Genomic DNA, 23,658 nt, shown 5'->3' on the forward strand with positions numbered 1-23,658 from the left:
GATGAGACCCCTGAGCAGAAAGCGTTCTGCATGCTCCACTTCAATAAGAGTGAATCCGTTATAACTGTGCAGTGTGATTTTCGTTGGTAGTGAATCTCCAACAGCTCAGAGCGTTCGGCGTTGGTTCCACAACACTGGATGATCTCCAAAATCGCACTGAATAAGCCGTAAGTGCAGAGACACCCGACATGCTCAATCGAGTATGAGATGAATTTGACTATGGCGTTGATGTTGTCTGTGCAGCTGGAGGAGGTTCTTACTGAGCGCTTGTACAATTACATAATAAACTTTATGCTCAGTTAAACCATTTGCAGTTTACTGCACTGTTCTGTAATGATTTACAAGTGAAATCATTTTGAAATTGGATGAATCTTTTTGAATCACGCCGTATATCCCAGATCTTGACCATATGCCACTGTTAACAGTTAATGAAATGTTATTTACTTCATCTATCAGGGGTCAATATTTTGGCTCATCTGTGTACATACAGACACGACTGTGAGCTTTCGTGTGGGACACTTTTGCACAAAAAGCAAAACAAACAAATGTCAAACTTACATTGTCTAATTTAGCATCAACAGGATCATCACAGGGCCTATAGGGGAAGAAAAATACCATAGTGAACATATATTTATTCACAACTTCCTGTGTTATTAACATCATCACTGATGAATTTTATTTAATTAAAAATATGAATGTTCACAAAATTGTCCACCACCCCAAGCATCCTTGGGCAAGACTCCTAACATGACATTTTTTACCATTATGGAGTGTCTACAGGTGTCATTTAAGTAGTGTCAAATATTTACCTATAACAATGTCGATTTTTACAAAAATGATAATGTATGATTTAATTAGATCATAGCTGTGTAAAAATCAGCGACCCAGCTTTAAAATACATGTGTAATCAAAACTGACCTTTTACCTCATTTTACCAGCTCATATGATACGAGTTGTGCTTAATATTATAAGGGAGGGCAATACGGCCAAAAATGTCACAATGCTTGACTTTTTTTGAGTCTGCGCTGTTGATCAGCCAAAGCCCACATGAAGTCACATAATCTCAAATAGACTTGCTTATGTGGCTTCAAACACTGCATGTCGATAAAAATTGACAAAATGTAGTTTAATAGTTTAACAGTCCATTTGTAAAAATGTCTTTTTTGCAAGTATTGTTTTAACCTGGCCTGCAGATTTCTGTATGTTTGCTACTAGAACACTAGATTGGACTCAGAATAGTTACTGTGTTTCGGTCTGCTTCTCGGAGAAGACACGCAGGCAGAAGTCTCCATCCTTGTTAGGCTCAAAGGTGGAGGGGACGACGAGGTATTCTCCCGGAGGCAGCCTGAACCTGGTGCTGACCTCTCTCAGGTTGATGAAGGTTTCAGAACGAGCCTTCTGAGCGTGCGTCAGGAAGAAGTTCTTATCCAGATGCACGTCCCTCTGGCCTCGAAACTGTAATTAAAAGAGCCAATCAGAAGGCGGGAAAAAGCAAGGCCTGAAGTGATTTAGCATGAACTCAAATGTGCTTGGGTGCTGGATTCACTCTTACCTGTGGAGGCACCTGTAGAAAAAAAAAAGCAGAAGTGTCAGATTCATATATGTATAACATATTTTATTTGAAACACTACGTTAGCCTTGTCAGAAAACAAACGTCTTGGGCTAAGCAACTACATTTGTGGTAAAGTAAAAACTGCGTACATCTGATTTTTCGTCAAACTATTCCTAAAGTTCTTCCAGCTCAGAAGATGATGAGGTGTGCTGAGAAGAATCAGCTTTAACAGACAGGGTGCTCCAGGGCTGGGAGTAAGAAATATCATTCTCTGACCTCATAGATGGCGTAGCCGATGGTGTGCATGTCCTCCCCCTCCTTTCTCAGCCGTCGCCGGTTCTTCTGGATCAACCCCACTACCAAGCTGCAGCCTGTTTCGTTGTCGTTGGGGTCGTCATCCTCTTCGTCCAGCTTTATCACAAACTGAGGGTTCATCCAGAATGTTTCTGCAGAAGGGGGGCAAGTTAGACAGGGGAAATTAGAAACCCAGACAAAATGACTAGCTCAGAGGTAGACCTCCTGATGGATTCGGTGGGAACCCTAATCGGGCACACCTGTGTTTAATAGCCAGAGGTTCCCGAATAAAAAATACTCAGTCTATAGCGGTTTAGCTACAGTGGCTTAGCCCCGTCTACTCAGCCTACAGTGGTTTAGCCCAGTCCACTCGACCTACAACGGTTTAGCCCCGTCTACTCGGCCTACAGCGGTTTAGCCCCGTCCACTCGGCCTACAGCGGTTTAGCTCCGTCTACTCGGCCTACAGCGGTTTAGCCCAGTCCACTCGACCTACAACGGTTTAGCCCTGTCTACTCAGCCTACAGCGGTTTAGCCCCGTCTACTCGGCCTACAGCGGTTTAGCCCAGTCCACTCGACCTACAACGGTTTAGCCCAGTCCACTCGACCTACAGTGGTTTAGCCCCGTCTACTCGGCCTACAGCGGTTTAGCCCCGTCTACTCGGCCTACAGCGGTTTAGCCCCGTCTACTCGGCCTACAGCGGTTTAGCCCCGTCTACTCGGCCTACAACGGTTTAGCCCCGTCTACTCAGCCTACAGCGGTTTAGCCCCGTCTACTCGGCCTACAGCGGTTTAGCCCCGTCAACTCGGCCTACAGCGGTTTAGCCCCGTCCACTTGACCAACACAAACAGGGCTCATTTACATATATCAGTCTTAAAGGCACAGTTACAAAAACAGTCTGTTTAAGTTTAAGGGATAAAGAGAGGTTGGAATTGGTCATGTAAAAATAAATTCTCATTATTGTTGGTTCATTAAAGCACAATGTGAGGATATGTAGGATACACTTTAGGATAAAGGCTCTTTTAGATAATGGTCAATGATATAGGAAATAATTAAAAAATTGCATCTCTTGCGACAGAGAAATGTAACACTTATTCGTAGCCTAGCATTGCCTCAACATCTGCTCTTATAGTGTACAATAAATATGTAATCAAATATCAGTTTTAGTCATGGGCTGGAGGTTAGGGAACCAACCCTGTGACCAGAAGGTCGCCGGTTTGATCCCCTGAGCCGACAGTACATGACTGAGATGCCCTTGAGCAAGGCACCTAACCCCCAGCTGCTCCCTGGGCGCTGCAGATAGGGCTGCCCACTGCTCCGGGCAAGTGTGCTCACTGCCCCCTAGTGTGTGTGTGCTCACTAGTGTGTATGTGGTGTTTCACTGCACAGATGGGTTAAATGAGGAGGTGAAATTACCCCATTGTGGGACTAATAAGGGTCACTTAATCTTAAATATCAGTCAAATCTAAACTCCTGTCCAATTCCACTAATGTTATTATGTTATTGCTCATCCTGGTACATTCTGTTCACAAAGGTAACGTTGAAGATCAGTGGAAATCATAGACATAGATATGTTTCCTGGTGATTAACACTAAAGAAAACAATGTCAAATTCATTCAGTAATAACAACATTAACATTCAGCACTGATGAAACTAATGGCACAGCTATGACGGGGTACACACACCGATCAGGCATAACATTATGACCACCTCCTTGTTTCTACGCTCATTGTCCATTTTATCAGCTCCACTTACTATATAGGTGCACTTTAGTTCTACAGTTACAGACTGTAGTCCATCTGTTTCTCTGATACTTTGTTAGCCCCCTTTTACCCTGTTCTTCAGTGGTCAGGACCCCCATGGACCCTCACAGAGCAGGTACTATTTGGGTGGTGGATCATTCTCAGTACTGCAGTAACACTGACGTGGTGGTGGTGTGTTACTGTGTGTCCACCAACCAAAAATATCCAGCCAACAGCATCCTGTGACCACTGATGAAGGACTAGAGGATGACCAACACAAACTGTGCAGCAGCAGATGAGCTATCGTCTCTGACTTTACATGTGCAAGGTGGACCGACAAGGTAGGAGTGTCTAATAGAGTGGACAGTGAATGGACACAGTGTTTAAAAACTCCAGCAGCGCTGCTGTCTGATCCGCTCGTACCAGCGCAACACACACTAACACACCACCACCACGTCAGTGTTACTGCAGTGCTGAGAATGACCCACCACCCAAATAGTACCTGCTCTGTGAGGGTCCATGGGGGTCCTGACCACTGAAGAACAGGGTAAAAGGGGGCTAACAAAGTATCAGAGAAACAGATGGACTACAGTCTGTAACTGTAGAACTACAAAGTGCACCTATATAGTAAGTGGAGCTGATAAAGTGGACAATGAGCGTAGAAACAAGGAGGTGGTCATAACGTTATGCCTGATCGGTGTATAACACAATACGTTCTTGCAAACGGTTAGTTTATTTTACCAGTATTAAAACTGCAGGCCTAATAAACCTACAGCAGCAACCTGTGCTGCACGATTAGTGGAAGTTTCCATGCACAAAGCGCCAACATAACATGTTTGTAGGAGAACCGGCTGATCCAGATCTACCACCTCGCTTATTAGCTCACAACAGTCTAAAGCTGTACTGAAGGAAAAAAACCAATAAAGTCATCTGAAAGATTGGCACAGTATAATTTATAAAGAGAAGCTAGTAATAGGGTGTGTTTCTAATAGGAAGAGGATTAGTTTTTATTCGTTTTAGAAAAGAAACACACAAATATTTATTCAGAAGTTAGTTGACTGAGTTGTTCTAAGTGGTCAACTGTTTCCAGTGGCCACTTTCATGAATAACATGCTTTGACATGCTGACAACTTACATACAGTGCAACAATCTGGTACAGTTAGTCAGCTGACTTCTGTGTACCATCCTGTGCAAAGTGTACTGACCTCATCTACCAGGTCTCACTGGCCCATTTGCGCTGCATCTTTTCATCAATTTTTAAACTCCCCTTTTGGAAACTCCTGTTTTTTCCCCCACTTATTTTCTTCTGACATCCCCCCACCTTACTGAACAGTGGAAATTAAATACATAAAGGGTGGTCTCTGACTTTAGGACAGTACTATGTAACAGTGGAGCTAAAAATGTTGGGATTAAAACTTGTAAAAAGTGACCTATTACTTAAGTGGCCAATGAGTGAATAAAAAGTAAAATAAGCAGACTAAAACCTTTTTGGTTTGACTAAAACTGCAAAGGGGACAACTGTTAGATGGCCCTCCAAACGGAGGTTTTTCAGAGACTCACTCCAAACAGAGTGTTATTAGAAAAACAGAAAAAAACAGCAATATGGTGACACAAGAGACCAAAGAAACCCACAAATGTGAGAATTTTCTGTTAAAAAAATTACAATAACCACTGTATTATCTTAATTTAATGTCATTTCAGTGTATTATGGTCGTTTTCTTCATAGCAAGAATAAAAAATCGCTAGTAGTTTGCTAACTAGCTAACTTTCCCGTTCCACCTTAAATAATCCAGCAGTTCTGACGCCTGAAGGACCAGAATGTAACTGCTGCTCCATTTAAGGTGGAATGGGAAAATTTGAACAAGAAGCTGGTGAATATCTGACTTCAGCTTCATATCACTGAAGAATCAGGGGTGGGTGATAATAAATAATTGCCCCCCTCTTTGAAGTCATATGATGCCCTAAATGTAACTAAAGCCCAGCAGTGAGGAGCTGAACTTTACCCTCCTCTGCTGTCACTGCAGACTGGCAGGGTCGCCTACAGAGCAGCGCTGGTAGCTGATAATGAAGTGATGCTCTTTTTATTTGAGGAACATTTCAACCACTACCCCTGTAACTCAGTTCCAAGGGGCAAGGAGACCCTCGAAAACAAGGGGTAAAAAGTAGAAATAAGAAATGCGACTGGGCCCAAGACTAAACTACTTTTTGATCTACATTAGGTTTCCCAGGGGAGGTCGTGTAATGTGATTTGTAAGGGATTCAACTGGCCAGAGTAAACTATCTGTGCAATTCCCACAAACCGATAGATAGGATAGAATGAAAAGTCAAAACCCAGATGTGCATGTCGGCATTACACCACTCAATAACAACATGGAGCATGGCTGTGTCTGTTTGCCCGTTTTACTACTGCATTAGAGTGAGGTCCATTTGAACAGGGCTGCTATTGCTTAGGGAGCTCCAGGTTTAACCAGTTACAGAAGGCCATTCACTCCAAAATGATTACTTGCTGGTAATCTAGAAAATGGTTTAAGTCTAAATCTAAATGAGTGGCAATATGAACGCTGTCTCTTACGGGGGTTGTTCCTGCAGCCTCCTGCGGTGGACCCCCTCCTCCAGGTGCTGCTGTAGTTGCACACGCTCCAGGGCTTGACGGAATCACCGGTGATCGCGTCCGGGGTCAGCGTGCAGATTTCAATGCGAGAGTACTGTCGCGCGAACTCTGAGAACGCCATCCTGAACACAAACACGTATACAACATTGTAATATATTGAAAAGTATCATGCAGCGTTTGCAGCATAATTATTCTGCATTTTGTTTCATAAAATGAAACCATCACATATTTAGATTTAAAATAGCATTTTTACTTTCACATGAAAACTTCTCCTCTTTCTCCCGCAGAGCTATTTATAAATAATAGAGCTGTGGGCAGATCTGGTTATATCATATTACATGTCATATTGTAGGATTGAGTGCGTATATTTCCATATGCATTACCAAAATTCTCCATCTTCTGCACTGGCACTCGGCCGTTCTGAAGGATCCACGTAGTTCCATTCAGACGAGCTGCAAAGACAGGAAAGAATCACAGAATCACACGTTTGTTATTATTTTGCATGTCATGTAATGCATTATTTACTGTAGCAAAACAAAGACAGGAAGCAGCATTGGGTGGTCATATGGCCAATGCTGGTGGCTACTGTTATACAGTACCCGTCGCTCCAGGCTCCAGTCCACTCCACCTGACCCCAGGGGTTCCTCATCCGCACCAGCTTTTCCAGCCCGCCGCGGTAATGCACCTTAAAGAAACATAAAACAGGCTCTTAGGCTAACATTATAAACCAGAAGTGTCTGGTCTGGGGGGCCTAGATGTTCTCACTTGGATGTCAGACCCCCCTGACAGCTTCTCCAGTACCAACAAAACTGTTCTTAAAAGGAAAAAAGGATGAAAGTCACTAAGTTCTTGCACGCTTATGTCTTTATTTCAAACTTAAATAAAAGCGACCACTAAAACGCTCCTTAGATCATCACAAGTAGTACCTGCTCTGTGAGGGTCCATGGAGGTCCTGACTACTGAAGAACAGGGCAAAAGGGGGCTAACAAAGTATCAGGGAAACAGATGGACTACAGTCTGTAACTGTAGAACTACAAAGTGCACCTATATAGTAAGTGGAGCTGATAAAATGGACAATGAGCGTAGAAACAAGGACATAATGTTATGCCTGATCGGTGTATATATATATATATATATATATATATATACACACACTGCGATGGACTGCCGACCTGTCCAGGGTGTATCCTGCCTTCCGCCCAATGACAGCTGGGATAGGCTCCAGTGTGTGTGTATATATATATATATATATATATATATATATATATATATATATATATATACACACACATATACGCACACATATAAAAACACAAACAATATATATAATACCTGCTATCCTAACAGATTACCATCATTTTCATTTTCAACTGAATGAAGGTGAATTGGCTTTTAAGTGTCCCGGCTAGTTTCTGTTTGTACCTCGACAGCTCCTGTGAGAGAGTAGGCGTGTCCCTTGACCAGCTTCTGACGGGTGATCGCCTCTGAATCAGCAGCACTCGTGATCTAGAAACGCATGAACACAAACACCACATGAATAGTTCATTCAGACTAGGCATGTGAAAGCCATCCAATGAGCAGTGAATTCAGTGGAATGTCTCACGTCTATGGAGCAGCCCAGCAGAGCTCCGGACTCCAGGGCCTTTTGGATGATCTGGAAGATGTTGGCAGGAGCTTTCCTCAGCTCGTAGGACTCAGCAATGCCGCCGGTGAAGTCCTCGAAGCCCTCGGTGGTGGAGCCTCCAGACAGAGCCTCATAGCAGCCGTTAACCCTGGAGTACACAGCTAAGGTCAGCGGGGCTCAGGATTGTAGATCATATTCATTAAAACCAATAAGTGAAGGTGACTATTGTCCAAATCATATGGGCAACATGTTTTGAGAGTCCACTTTGTAGATGTTGGATGTGACTTGCATCAAGTCAAGAATCTTGGCATAACAACTGATTCTGGTATGAATTTCAGCAGCCATGTAAAAGCAGCCTTTTACCATCTCAAGAACATAAAGTTTAGGAATTTCATGTCACAGCAAGACCTAGAAAAACTAACTCATGCATTTATCTCCAGCAGGCTGGACTACTGTAATGGTCTCTTCACTGGCCAAAACCACAAACAGCCAAAGCTTCAAAACGCAGCTGCTAGAATGCTTATGAGAACCAAGAGATCCGAGCACATCTCTACAGTCCTCCACTCACTGCACTGGCTACCAATTAAGTACAGCACTGACTTTAAAGTGCCTTTAATTGTATATAAACCACTGAAAGCACCTGGACCAAAATACACTGCTGATCTGCTGAATGTATACAAACCCAACAGAAGAGGCACAAATCTGATTTTTTGCCCTAATGTGACTCAGATCTGATGTTTTCAAAATCAGACTTGAGCCACTTTCACATGTGGTCCTAGATCGGATACATATCCGATTTGTAACCGTGTGACCTTAATGTGACGCTCAGATCGGAATTCACATGTTTTTTCTCCACTGCGCCATCATTCAGCGTTTCCATGGCAACAGCGCCGAACAGAAGTTAAAGCCTGTAAACGGTGGAAAAGCAGCTCATCTCACCTTTTTCTCCTTCGTCTCGCTCTAATAATGAAGCTGAGAGCTGATCAGAGTTAATGATCTTCTCAGCGAAGCTCGTTCTGCTCGTTAGTTTGTGCTGATGATGAACGTGATTCATTCACGTGACGTTACTGAGTAGGATGAGCTCATGAGGGTCATTTCAGGACGACGGTTCATCACATTAATGACAGATTTGAGTCACTTACCTAAAAGAGTGTGAACCATCGTGTTAGAGAGATCGGATTAGAGCAAAAAAATCGGATTTGAGCCACGAGGCCGGTAATGTGAACGTGGCTAAAATGTTCCTCTTAAGTTTAATCAATCTTTGAAGCTCTTTTAAGAGCTTGCTAGCATGAGTATCCCACAGACTGGTTAACAGCTTAGATGTTGGTATTACTAAAAAGCAGAAAGCAGTAACTTTGGTGGTCCTCCTCACTGACGGTGCTGTGGTACTTCTTATGCACTTTTTATGTCTTTGTAAAAATCCTAGCAAAAGACTTTTTAAAGCACTAGATTTCAGAAAGGTCATGTATTATTATATAATGCTCTTATTTTCCTGTTTGTGTAAAGCACTTTGAATTGCCACTGTGTATGACAGGTGCTTTACAGATAAACATGCCTTGCCTTAGATTCAACTACATATCTATTAAAATGGGACTTCCACTGATTTTCCAAAATAAAATGCACCTGCTCAGAGTGGTTTGATGTGAAATGCGCCATTCTAGAAAGTCAGAATTGTTCACAGGCTTGGTGATGGGAACCAGACGCCAAAAGCATTTCACGCCTCTAAAAGCTCCTTCACAGGAAACTATTACACAAAATTGGTTTATGAATATGTTGCGTAATGCCTGAGACAAATGTATTTTTTATTATTTTTTTTTAACTACCACTATTTTACCACTTACAATATTACACAAAAAGACTTGTAGGTTCATTGGCTGTTGTCGATAGTAATTAAAACGGCCTTATTAGTGTTGTAGTTAGTTTCAGCATTTGTAGGTAAACTAAAGGGGATCACAGAATAAATAAGGCAAATGAACTAAGTTGCCTAATTTATATTTCTAACTTGTCCATCTTCACATAGCAGCATTTAACTAACCAGCTAAGACATCAGCAGTCAGATCCAGCTTCCCAGTTAAAGTGTTTTGATAAAAACTCTGACTCAATCTTACAAGCAGAGCGTGTTCTTTAGTAATGAGAAGCTTTGTGGTCAGTAAAGCTCCTGAGGTTAAACTGCAAACAGTAGCGTTTACACAAACAAACTCACTTAGCGTAGGCCTTCTCCAGCAGGGCGCTCCAGAACTCGTTCCCCTCTTCAGAGTGGACAAACAGCAGCTTCCCATCCTTCACCGGCAGCCGGTCATCGATGACGACGTCCACCCACTCACCAAACTGCCAGAACTAAAGGGGTGAGGGCAGAAGGGCTATTTAAAACTCTGAATCGGAGTGTGTTGCAGAGCACTACACGTCAAACCAAACAATTAACATTGTCAAAAAAAATGAAACCAACATCTGTCAGATGTTTTAACACAGGGCTACACGTACAATTTTTGAGCACTGGTACTATAGAGTTGCAACTATTGTAGTGCAAATTAGCACTTTTTTTAGAGATTAAAAACTACAATCCTGGGCAAAAAAGGATTTCAGACTAGGCAAACTTGTGCAAAATGGCAAACCATTAAGATTTTTAATGGTCTTGATAACAAATCGTTAACTGAATAAATAAAGTAGCTTAGTACAGAATGTCTTTTCTCTTTGGTTTTGTTTACATGTTGAAGTCATGTGGGTAAACGTGCAGACAGACTTTTACAGAAAGAGTCAGTATGGTTCCACTCAACACTGAGGGCTTCAAATAGTTCAAAAGCACCGCCAGGCTAGTCTTTAATGTGAGATCAAATATCCTCTATAGCAGAGGTCACTAATAGGTGGACGGCGGTCCGTGTCCGGTCCCAGGCGCTGTCCTATGCGGACCTGGACCTATAACTGATAAACTGTGAATAATAATTTAATTTTGATGGGGTCGTCCTATTTTAAGTGGCGTAACTTCTAGTCATTACGGTCCCGGGAGACTCACAGACCAATCACATGCATTGTACATATCACATGTGACGCTACTCAGCCAATCAGATCCGTGCATTACGGTGAGCACTGAGACTCGAGTGAGTGACTCACACACACAGGAGGGAAGAGGCGAGAAACAGCAGTCAGAGAAGAAAGTGAGCCAGATTATTTTACACGTCGTGCTCTAAAAAGAGAAAACTGACAATAAATATTGTTTAAATGTTACTGAATTGTACTTTATTTGATTTGATATTCAGTTGTTGACTGTATAAGATGTTGATATACCTGCTAGGTTACTTCAGTAAACAGTATATGGCACTGAATTAGATTAGACATTATGATGTTCCAGACCTTTGCTTGAGGATTTTTTTTTTAACTGGACCTTTTTGAATTGTAATTAAATAACCCTGCTCTATAGGCTTTAAACCTGGACTCTGAAGAGGCCAAAACCATCAGTAAAAACCATAAGTAATTTATATTTGGCCCATTTTTTTGCACACAAAATGCACCTGTATTAATCTCAAGTGGAACAACTTGTCATTCCGATTCAGTTTCATTAGGGATTCCCCACTAGGGGGCGCTATTAGCGCCAGTGCGGCATGGCATTGGAAGCAGCAGTAATATGATGGTAATGAAGCAGCGTTAGGACTCTGGTACCTGAAAGTGAAAGATGCCGGCGTAGCTAGAACCGAAATCCTGGTTGCTGGGGACCACCCTGGCCAGCACGTCTTCATTCAAAGTGAGAGAGGCGATGGCCGCTAGCAGCCAGCAGTCCCCTATAAGAGAGAAAGGTAGAGAGACATTCTCAGCTCAGTCATACAGACTGCATGGACACATTTTCCTGACTTGCCTACATTAATCAGGTCATGATATAAGAAACTCCAACACCGAAGATCCTGATGTGATCTGACCAAACTGACAACACTGATACCCACTGATACTGATATGCGTCCTCTGCCTGGCTGACTTTCGCTTACGGTGGTCCAACAAGAGTAACAGGAAACTGAGCTGTACAGTTTTAAAGAATCATGTTTTCTGATAAACATTTGAGATGTTTCCACTTTTGAACGGCAGCCTCTATCAGCAGAGCCCCTAGTGGCCATTATAATCATTATAATTACTATAAATCATAAAAATATTATTCCTATAACTCCAGGAGTTCCCCAGGAGTCGTGTCACTGTGAAGAAAAGCACATGAGTCCACTGTGTCTTTCAGTTATCAGAGATTTTCTCATTTAGCTCATGATTTCATATGAAGCTTTTAGCTGAAGTCACTGGTGTGACCCACTTTATTCTGAGGTAATCGTGAAAAAATAGAATATAAATGGATTAAATTACATATTTTAGTGGATGTTCCATGATTGACAATGTGTGGTTTGATGCTCTTATTAGCAGTTATTTTGTGAAAAGCACTTTTCATTAAAAATGTCTCTGGTGTTACCTTTATTAGGTGTAACACCAGTGACAGAAATGGACGTTTCTGTAGAATGACCCCTAGTTCAACCTCCAAAACAGGCAGAAATTAGCATTTTGCTACATCTTTTATATTTCAGGTTTTCCCATCTCAGTCTTTACTTTTAGACCCTGTTTAGTCAAATGAACAATTCTTGGACACTAACGTGCTTCGAAATGTGAGGAATGCTCCTTAAACTTCTAGGAAACCTGATAAAAAACAGTGTGTTAGGATTTTTAGGTGCCCATCGAATCACAGCAGCTGAGGTGGAGCAGAACAATGTGTCATACCTCCTCTGATGGTTAGAGCTCATTACATCACAGCAGAGCTTCTTTGGCTCACAGAATGCACCTTGAAGCCAAGAGGCTCATTGACCTGGAATGAATCCTGAGAACTATCCAGCTGAATACTGTGAAGATGCACTCATAGCTTGCAAAATGTCTCCTACATTTGCTAAACAGTTTACACAAACCCACAGCGACGGTCCTGGATAACCAGGTCTGCTCCAAGCAACCGACGTCGGTTCGCTTGCTTGTCCAGTTTCTGTCGAACAGCGAGGGACAGTTTCTATAATGCACAGCAATTTAAATTTGCTTCCCGCAATAAATAAGCTTGCCTTGTTTTTGGAGGAACCTTTGATTCTTCATGGATTTAATTTTAATGTTAGATAACTGCGACTAACGATGACCGCATTTACATGCACTCAATAATCCGATCATAATCTGATAACTGCAGAAAATCAGATTGTCAGTAATGCAATCAACACGTTTACACGCTTTACAGTAAGCAGATATTGGGGAAACTCCGCGTCTACATGAGTTAGGCAATAATCGGATTTCTGCTTTGCAACCAGCCAATAAACTCACAGAAGAAGACGTGACATAAACATAACATAAAACTGTTTTTTTTAACATCGCGTCACTTTACCTGAAAATATGAACATAAATCATCTAGAAGACGAACGATATTCAAATTCTTTATTTCATGTTCGGTTTCGGCGCCGCTCCGACAGTGTTTTGCTGCGTCTCGCGACATCCGCCCTCTGATCTCGCCCACGCACAGACTGAGAAATCCGAAAGAAATCAGAGTAAGAGTACATGCATCCCATCATAATCAGATTTCTGCAGTTATACGATTATTCAAATGGTCATGTAAAACACCATACTCCGATCTAGAAATCCGATAAAGAAATCTGATAAAGAGAGCTGGATTTTAGCTCAGTAATCAGATTTCTCAGTGCACGTAAACTCTTACTCTGATTTCTTTGGATTTCTCAGGCTGCGCGTGTGTGAAAACAGATGGCGGTGCCGGAAATAAGCAAGCGAGACGCAGCAAAACGCGACGCTGAAACCAAATACATGCTTGACGAAATAAAGAATTTAAATATTATTCATCTTCTAGATGATGTACGTTCATATTTTCAGGTAAAGTGGCGCAATGTTTTAAAATAAAGGCGTCATGAAGTTTGAGTTTTATGTTACGTTTACATCACGTCTTCTGTGAGTTTCTTGGCTGCTTACAAAGCAGAAATCTGATTACTGTCTGACTCATGTAGACCTGGAGTTTTCTCATTATCTGTTTACTCAAGTGCATGTAAACGCGTTGATCAGATTACTAACAAAATCTGATATTCTGCAGTTATCGGATTATTAAGTGCATGTAAATGCACTCAATGACTGCAAGCTAACTAGATAACTCTAGCAGATGGGGTGGGCTAAAATAAGCAATGACCACCAAGCATGTACAGAAGCTCATCACAAAAAATAGCATAGCATGTCTAAACCATTCTTGCATATTTGTATATATAAGGAAGTCATGTAGTAATATAAGAATGTAAATTAATGCAAATTAAGAATTTAATTCTTACTAGTAAAATTTTCATTTTTACATGTAATAATTCAATTAGAACTAGTAAAACTATTTTCTACAAGTGAAAATGACATTTTTACATGTGAAATTTAAGTTTTAACTACGAAAAATCAATTTTCACAAGTAAAAATGTGTAGTTTGCATTTTTACTAATAAAAATGTGATTCTTGATATCAAGAACTACATTTCTACATGTGAAAATTAAATTTTCTGTAGTAAAAAATTTCATTCTTAATAGTAACAATGTTTCCCCCTATAAAATGAATGGGGACACTCATGAATTATCACTAGTCAAAATTTTATTTTTACTAGTAAGATTTAAATTTTTACTAGTGGAAATTACATTTTCACATATGTGAATTAAATTCCTGATATCAAGAAAAAAAAGGATTAAAAGCTAAAACGTGTTCCCATAAGCAAGGCAATCCTTTTCACATCTACAAGTACCCCCATTATAAGATAATGTACATTTGCTCACTATAATTATGGATTAAATTCATAGGCCACCATCGTGCTTTGCATATATGGGCAGGGATGGGAATCGGGGTCATAAAGCAAACAAATCATTCTAATATTATTGTACTTCACCTTTAGTTTCTGCTAAAGCTTCCATTTGATCTACTGACCCTTACGGTGTCACAGAAACATCTGGAGGTGATTTCTGACATTTGCTGAAGGCAGAAAATTATGGGGAGTTTATGGCTGAGAAACAGAGAGAGAGAGAGAGAGAGAGAGAGAGAGAGAGAGATTTGCGTCATGGTATGAGCAGCTACTGCCTGTTTGCACAGGTATCTACTCCCACACATTCAGAGCATATCAGCAGTTATACTACTGCTGACTTCCTTCAGAACTATGCAGATTCTCTTAATGATAACTCCCCGTTCATCAGTGTGACGTACAGACATGATTCCAGAAGAGTGTGTAAATCTGTGTGGTTGGGTTATAAGAGACTGCCCCAGGATAGGTATATACCATATTGAACAAATACTGCACTGCACTTTTACTGCTGCAGATTGCGATTATTATTACGGCTTGTAATAAATTAAGAAGAGATGTGGGGAGGGTAGGGTAGGGATCCATCTTAATTGAAGGAAGAAAATGATTCATTACCCTAGTGGTATGTTTACAACTCACACCCACCCCACCCTAACCCCACCCTAACCCCACCCTAACCCACCCTATCCTAACCCCACCCTACCTAACCCCACCCTACCCCACCCTAACCCACCCTAACCTAACCCAAGGGTGGGGTTAGGATAGGGTGGTGTTAGGATAGGGTGGTGTTAGGATAGGGTGGGTTAGGGTGGTGTTAGGATAGGGTGGGTTAGGGTGGTGTTAGTATAGGGTGGTGTTAGTATAGGGTGGGTTAGGGCGGGGTTAGGTTAGGGTGGGGATAGGGTGGGGTTAGGATAGGGTGGGGTTAGGATAGGGTGGGGATAGGGTGGGGTTAGGATAGGGTGGGGATAGGGTGGGGTTAGAATAGGGTGGGGATAGGGTGGGGTTAGGATAGGGTGGGGATAGGGTAGGGTTAGGATAGGGTGGGGGTTAGGATAGGGTGGGGTTAGGGCGGGGTTAGGATAGGGTGGCGTTAGGGTGGGGTTAGGATGGGTGGGGTTAGGATAGGGTGGGTTAGGGTGGGGTTAGGGTGAGGGTGGGTGTGAGTTGTAAACATACCACTAGGGTAATGAATCATTTTCTTCCTTCAATTAAGATGGATCACTAGCCATCCAGCTCTCATAAATGAAGTTAAATGCAACAGGTGGCTAACACAGGAGGAAGGCATTGTCTAGGTAAGGGTTTGGCAACGTGGCTCTGGAGCCACATGCGGCTCTTTTACTGCCCTGTTGTGGCTCCACAGCTGAATTAGATTTGTAGGTAAAAATAAAATAATCCTCCTTTACAGTAAAATAAAGCTCTGCTGATCGTTCAACACAGTTTATCAATAAATGGTCTTAAACTCTGGAGTTAATGTAGAACTGCTAATTCACCCTGTAACCCTGAAGGCTGGAGCTTAGACTGCTGGTCACCATAGCAACACATGCAACACATCTCGCCTAGCTGGTAGTTAACGAAATGACAAACGAGAAACTGTCAAACACTAAAAAGTCACGAAGCTGAAGCTTCTCTTTCGCCAGCTTCTTGTTCGAACTTTCCCGTTCCACCTTAAATGGTGCAGCAGTTACATTCTGGTGCCTCATGCACTATTTAAGGTGGAACGGGAAAATTCAAAGAAGAAGCTGGTGAATGAGAAGCGACTTCAGCCTCGTACGTTAACGTTAGGAGACATTTTACAAGAAACTATTACAAGAACACTTTCCTGCCGGAGATGTGAGAAAAGCAGCTACAGCTGAGCTAAAGCTTAAAGCAGAGCAAAGTCGTTGTTTTGATTTATATTATATTTTTTAGCCTATATTAACACATCAGCACATACGGAGACATATTTACAGCCAAGATAGTGAAACATTACTTCAATTAAACGGACATGAAACGTTGTGGCTCCCAAGGTGGCTTGATTTTGGTTGAAGGGACCAAATGGCTCTTCTTAACATATGGGTTGCGACCCCTGACCTAGATAAATATTTACCTTCAAGGTATCACTGGACTGTTTTTTGGTGTTGAAGCATGTTTGTTCATTGTAAACACAATTTATATACGATTCGATTCTGGCCACAAATTCTTAATTCATTGGTTCGGTGGTCCAAGTGGCCGAAGCAAATGTTCATATCCACCTAACCTCAGTGTAGAGCATTTATATAAAAGGATAGATTAATAAGATCAACAACACATAATAACTTGGCAACTCTATCTTCTTAGAAGCGTAGAAAAGAACCTATCAGCTTTTCCTTCTTTTTCCTTTCTTTCCTTTTCCCCCTTTTCTCTTGTGTCAGTGTGGCATTTCGATACATCCGCTTCGTTATATCAGTTTTAATATATTAGTAATATGAGTGGTCTACACCGTTTAATTCTGTTGGATTCAGCACAAAACAAACACAAACACTCATAAAACACGATACTAGCACTGTAACGGTGATAAGAATGAACAAACGACACACAGCCGTCGTTTAGAAAGATACAACGCGCAGCAGTCTGAAAGCACAAGACATGACACGCAAATCTCTCAGCTCAGCCAATCTGAGCACAGCAGCCTGTGGTCACGAAGTCACGCAAGCTCCGAGTTATAGTTCCTCTTACGCTGAGCTCTGTGAGAGAGAACTGTGTGTGTGTGTCTGAGTTTTGTGTCAGTGAAAGGTCTCCTCCCCCTTCTGTCTGCCACACAGATCAGGTTTCAACAGTGGTTTAGGGGAACGTTCGTGCAAACAACAGATTACAGAGAACGCAGGCAACCACATTTCTCCTTCACTCATGGGGACCCTTACATCTGAAAGGGAGCTCAGGGACCCAACACATTCACTCGCTGGTCCTGGACCAAATCAGGAACTGTTATGCATTTGCACTGAATAGGGTTAATCTTGTTAGGGACACACCCAGTGGCTGCATCCATGCTGATCCAAATCCACCCACTGAAGTGTTGGAACATGAATTCAACGGTGAAGGAAAAACTAGACTTGCTAGTTAGAAATTCACAATATTACAACCCCATTTCCGAAAAAGTTGGGACGCTGTGCAGAATGTAAATAAAAATAGGATGCAATGATGTGCAAATCATGTAAACCGTATTAAATACTACAGACACAATATATAAGTATAAATATAAATATATATAAATGTTGAAACTGAGAAATTTGATTGTTCTTTGACAAATATAAGCCAATTTTGGATTTGATGCTAACAACACGTTCCAAAAAAGTTGGGACGGGGGCCTGTTTACCACTGTGTTTCATCACCTCTTCTTTTAACAACACTTTGTAAGTGTTTGGGAACTGAGGAGACACTGCTGTAGTTTTGAAAGTTTTCATTTCATAATGCGCCAAATGTTTTCAGTGGTGACAGGTCTGGACTGCAGGCAGGTCAGTTTAGCACCCAGACTCTTATAATACGGAGCAATGCTGCTGTAATACATGCAGAATGTGGTTTGGCATCATCGTGCTGAAATAATAACAAGACGTTCCCTGAAAAAGACGTCGTCTGGATGGCAGCATATGTTGCCAAAACATGTATATATCGTTCAGCATTAATGGTGCCTTCACAGATGTGCACAACACCCATGCCATGTGCACTAATTTTCCCCTATACCATCATGAATACTGGCTTTTGAACTGTACACTGATAACAAGCTGAGTGGTCCAGAGGACACAGTGTCCATGATTTCCAAAAAGAATTTCAAATATTGATTCATCAGACCACAGTACACTTTTTCACTTCCCCTCAGTCTATTTTAAATGAGGTCAGGCCCAGAGAAGGCGGCAGCGTTTCTGGATTCCTATATCTGGTTTCTTCTGTGCGTTTTAGAGTTTCAATTAGCATTTGTGGATGCAGTGATGAACTGTTTTCTCAGACAGTGGTTTTCAGACGTGTTTCTGAGCCCATGCAGTGATTTCCACTACAAAATCATGTCTGTTTTTATTGCAGTGCTGTCTGAGGGCCCAAAGATCACGGCCAGCAAATACTGGTTTTTGGCCTCGTCCCTTACATACAGAGATTTCTCCAGATTCTCTGAATCTTGTAATGTTATTATGTATTGTAGATGATGAAAAGCAAAAGTTCTTTGCTATTTTATGTTGAGAAATGTTTTTCTTGAATTGTTCCACTATTTGCTCGTGCAGTCTTTCACAGAGTGGTGAACTCCTCCTCATCTTTACTTCTGAAAGACTCCGCCTCTCTGAGATGCTTTTTTATACCCAATCATGTTACAGACCTGTTGTCAATCAACCACTAGGTGTTTACAAAACTTTACCAGCCTTTTGTTGCCCCATCCCAACTTTTTTGGAATGTGTTGTTGGCATCAAATTCAAAATGGGCAAATATTTTTCAAAAAACAATACAATTTCTCAGTTTCAACATTTGATATGTTGTCTTTGTACTATTTTCAATGAAATATAGGGAATTTCATTGCATTTTGTTTTTATTTACATTTTGCACAACGTCCCAACTTTTTGGGAAATTGGGTTGTATATGGTTTGCATTTATTTATATACTCTCAATACAACACCCAGCAGGCATTACCAAATCCAACTTACAGCCATTGGGAATCTCTGTTAGCCTAGCTACTGATTCAAAGCATGAGTATCAAATACAACCAAGCTAGCATTAGAGCAACTCTTACTTTGGTTGTTGAAATATTTATTCAGCACAAAATGGACGCAAAGTTCTGGCACTGCGTTTCCTTCAGAGCAGGTTTACAGATTATAGTCACGTTAAAGGGACAGATGCATCATTAGTTGTTAGTAGTTAAGACACGACAGTGATTTGTGGTGCAACCAAATTTAGTACGAAGACAGTCTGAAACAAGCTAGTGCTAAATAAGGACGTAGCAAAGACTTTACACACAAACTTAACTACAAGCTTATGCACAACTGGTGCAACCCAGTCAGGTTTTTCACCTTTTCAGCCAGAGGAAAGAAGCCAAACTGAGGTTAGACATCTATATCTAGACAGCCACCTTTCTAACTTTAGTTTTTAGCTTCTTGTCCTCCTCGTCCGATGAGTCATTTGTGCCACGAGTAGTCCATTCATAGTCCACTGTAATAATAACTTGAACATTACAGTTATAGGGCTTCCATAAGATACTCTGTTTACTAGCAGTAGCGTTGGCTCTCTGCCTTCCGTCTGCATTCAGCAGATAAAGAAACAGAAAACTCAAAACAGCCCACACTAAAGCTTTCCCAAAGAGCCTCCTACCTTCAATATGTGTCGACAGTGGAGTTTTATTAGTCTTTAAACTGTGAAAATCTTACTGTACAGACCACTGCTGCACTGCTACATGAGGCAAAGAAGGCATGTTTACAACAGATGTGGCCAGAGTCTCAGTTCCATTGTAAAATCCACAATATACCCACATCTATGACCACTTCACAACAACTGAACTCTGCACCACTGTGCCACGGTGAAAATAATAGACCTTATGTTGTTATTGGAACAATATTTGACTCTAATGCTGTTTGCTTGGAGCACCGAGTGTCCTGTTGAGGTAAAGAACCCATTTTTTGTTTAAAATGAGGGGCTGGCAACTTATGTTCTTTACTAGAACTAGGCTGGTCAGCTAGCTAACAGGCTAAAAGAGCCAACAGCCTAAACAACTCCATCATTAATCTCACAATCCTGAATTAAAGTATTTTCAGTCTGATTAACCGTAAAACTGCAGTATAAAAGTCTAAAAATGTCACTTGAATGTCTCACACACTTCAAACGTTCGTGTTTCAGTCAGAAGTCGAAACCCAGGCTGAATCCCAAACGGCTCTGTACTCCCTAAATAGTGTTCTAGCTATGAAAGTTTAGAAATTCTAGCCTCTACAGCCAAACAGTGCATCATTTATCGAGTGTGGATGTGTCTGAGTCCCAAATGACTGTTTCTTAGCTGTATTTTGCTCTGTTGGGCTGCGGGAAATTCCTACGTAGTGCACTATGTAGGGAGCAGGAAGCCATTTGAGATTCAGCCCCAGTGTGAGAAGAGGGACACGGCTGGATTAGTGTTTAATAAGACTTGCGGTGGTAATTTGGTGACCAAAAAGTACTTATAAAGCAAAGGTTTTGACATTAAAGAGTGCTGTGATATTATATGTTCATTGTTATACAACAAAAAGTAAAAACATACATGGAATGACCGCAGTTTACAGCGATGGGCGACCAAACGTTCTCCTCATTCAGCAGTCCACTGTTGCCTGGCAACAATACCGTACTCTAAAGGACCTGCATTTCTTGGTGGAAGCCTTGTTTATGTTATTTATTGCTAATTATAATGTAAATTATTTTCTGAAAAATTGTGTTTATCATCGTATTTCATGTTGGCCGCCGTTGTATAAAAGCGATAAGCCACTTGAGGCTGTGCGTTAGCAATTTTATCACAGGGAAGGAAGTTTTACTCCGCTTCGTGTTGTGCCTAACAACACCCTTACCCGTGACAAAATCACAGTAACGCACAGCCTCAAGTGGCTTGTTGCTTTAATGTAGATTGAAAAATGACTAGATGTACTTTGTCATAATGGATAATATTCTTTCCAAAAACTATTGATAAAAGCACTTGAGATCTTTTCTCCAGAGGTGGGAAGATCTGATGAGCCCCACAGTGTAGTCTGCTTATTTACTCGCTATTGCCATGTCTCAAGTACGTTTGTGCTCTGATGTAGGCTAATGGTTGAAGTACAGTGTTAAATCATCCTACACTCTTAAAAAAGATGGCTCTTTAAGGGTGCTTTAATAAAGAAAATGGTTCTATATAGAACCATGAACACTCACAGAACCCTCTGCATGATTACAAGTTTTTTTTGCATTGTGATAAGGTTCTTCAGATTGACAGACAATGTGTTTTACATGGTTCTACATATAAAACCTTTCTGAAAAAGGTTCTATATAGTACCAAAAAGGATTCTTCTATTGTTTCAGGCTTGACATCATAACAACAGAAGAACCCTGTCTGGTGCTATATAGAACCCTGTTCACCCCCAAAAAGGTTCTATTTAGAACCATCTACAGCACATTCGCCATCAATCTGAAGACCTATTTAGTGATACAAAGAACCCTTTTATCATGCAAAGGGTTCTTAGAGTGTTCATCGTACTTTATAGAACCATTTTCTTTACTAAAGCATCCTTAAAGAACCATCTTTTTTAGGTTTGTAGCTAAACATGGCTAGCCTGTATGTTAAGTTACTGCAAATAAAGCAACAAGAAAACATTTGTATTAACATTTCAAAACGTGTTTTAGGTGTCTCCACTTATCATGATGAGCACTGTACTTCATTTTCATGCTTCAAGGACTCCCATTGGACGTCTCATGTCAACTTCGTTTTCACCTCTCTACTAAGTTGAATTCCTCTGTTGCTCAGCTTTCAAGGAATAAACCAAACATCAAGCAAACCTGTAGCTTTCAAGGAAAGAACCGAACACCAGGCAAACCTGTACTCTTTACTAGGGCTGTGGCTGTGCGCCCAGTAGGACAGTCCCTCCTAATGCTTTCCGCATGACTAAACTGTGTGCTCACTGGACACACCCAGCCCTCCAGGTATTCTCTTCTATTCTTGAGTCCTTATTTGCACTGAAAACATAGAAAGAAAAACTCAAAACATTCAGGTTTTTACCTTTCTGTACTTAAGCCGAGCTAACTGTGGGTGTTTGTTTGCCAACGTGGTGCAGCCCAGAAGAGTTCCTCAAATTACGAAAAGCATTATGTACACCGATCAGGCATAACATTATGACCATATGTGATATGCTGTTTAAATGCATTAGAATCAACCTTTTCTTTTTTATGGCCTTATTAGATTATGATTCTTTAAGAATTGATTCAGAATTCAATTTGATTTAAAAAATAGAAGAAAAAATAAAATGAATATCCAAATGCAACTGGAGGAACTACTTACATGGTAGTGGAATATGTACACCGATCAGGCATAACGTTATGACCGCCTCCTTGTTTCTACGCTCATTGTCCATTTTATCAGCTCCACTTACTATATAGGTGCACTTTGTAGTTCTACAGTTACAGACTGTAGTCCATCTGTTTCTCTGCATACTTTGTTAGCTTGTTAAGCGCACAGCCTGGCAATCTTAATAGACAAACGTTAGCAGTAGGATGGGTCGTACTGAAGAGCTCAGTGACTTTAAACTGGCACTGTCATGGGATGCCACCTCTGCCACAAACCAGTGAAATTTCCGTCCTGCTAGAGCTGCCCCAGACAACTGTAAGTGCTGTGATTGTGAAATGGAAGTGGTGCAGGAGCAACAGCAGCTCTACCACGAAGTGGTAGGCCATGCAAACTTGATGAATCATCAAGCCTGATGAATCATGCTTCTCTGTCTGGAAGCCTCATGAACAAATTTGGATTTGGTAGATGCCAAGAGAACACTACCAATCAGAATGCATAGTGCTAACAGTAGAGTTTGGTGGAGGAGGGATAATGAGCTGGGGCTGTTTTTCAGGTCCTTAGTTCCAGTGAAGGGTGATGTTAATGCTACAGCACACAAAGCCATTTTAGACAATTATATCCTTCCAACTTTGTGGCAACACTTTGGAGAAGAGAAGTCCATAAAGACATGGTTTAGCAAGTTTGGTGTGGAGGAACTCCAGTGGCCTGCACAGAGCCCTGACCTCAACCTCGACTCCACTAAATATCTTTGGGATGAACTGGAATGGCCTTCTCATACAACATCAATGCCTGACCTCACATATCGCTGTTGTCGGAAGAAAACCTTGTATCTTCATTTTTGACATAATTTGAAAATGTCTGTTGCCCTTTACATCATTTCATGATGAATGGACCAAAAGAAACGGCCCAAAATGACTTGGAAAAAAAGTCTGGTTCCATTGACTTACATTGAACGTAAAGCAGGTTTTCTCCTTTTCCCGTAAAGTTACTATTTTAGAGGTTTTCCTCCAACAATAGTAATATGTTAATTTGACTGA

At 41.3% G+C, this 23,658-nt stretch overlaps 1 protein-coding gene across 1 annotated transcript in view; it reads right to left on the minus strand.

Moving 5' to 3' along the window:
* Window positions 1-23,658, minus strand: part of LOC118804599 (calpain-2 catalytic subunit-like) — a 41,054-nt gene that overhangs the window by 13,970 nt on the left and 3,426 nt on the right. Inside the window, exons 3-13 of the mRNA XM_036565136.1 lie at window positions 11,478-11,596; window positions 10,027-10,160; window positions 7,803-7,971; window positions 7,622-7,705; window positions 6,799-6,884; window positions 6,583-6,651; window positions 6,161-6,321; window positions 1,829-1,998; window positions 1,553-1,564; window positions 1,244-1,455; window positions 559-595 (exon numbers count right to left, since the gene is read on the minus strand). Coding sequence (XP_036421029.1) covers window positions 559-595; window positions 1,244-1,455; window positions 1,553-1,564; window positions 1,829-1,998; window positions 6,161-6,321; window positions 6,583-6,651; window positions 6,799-6,884; window positions 7,622-7,705; window positions 7,803-7,971; window positions 10,027-10,160; window positions 11,478-11,596 — 1,253 coding nt within the window. The remainder of the gene's footprint in view (window positions 1-558; window positions 596-1,243; window positions 1,456-1,552; window positions 1,565-1,828; window positions 1,999-6,160; window positions 6,322-6,582; window positions 6,652-6,798; window positions 6,885-7,621; window positions 7,706-7,802; window positions 7,972-10,026; window positions 10,161-11,477; window positions 11,597-23,658) is intronic.

This window comes from Colossoma macropomum, unplaced genomic scaffold (genome assembly GCF_904425465.1).
Source record: "Colossoma macropomum unplaced genomic scaffold, Colossoma_macropomum, whole genome shotgun sequence".
Taxonomy (NCBI): Eukaryota; Metazoa; Chordata; class Actinopteri; order Characiformes; family Serrasalmidae; genus Colossoma; species Colossoma macropomum.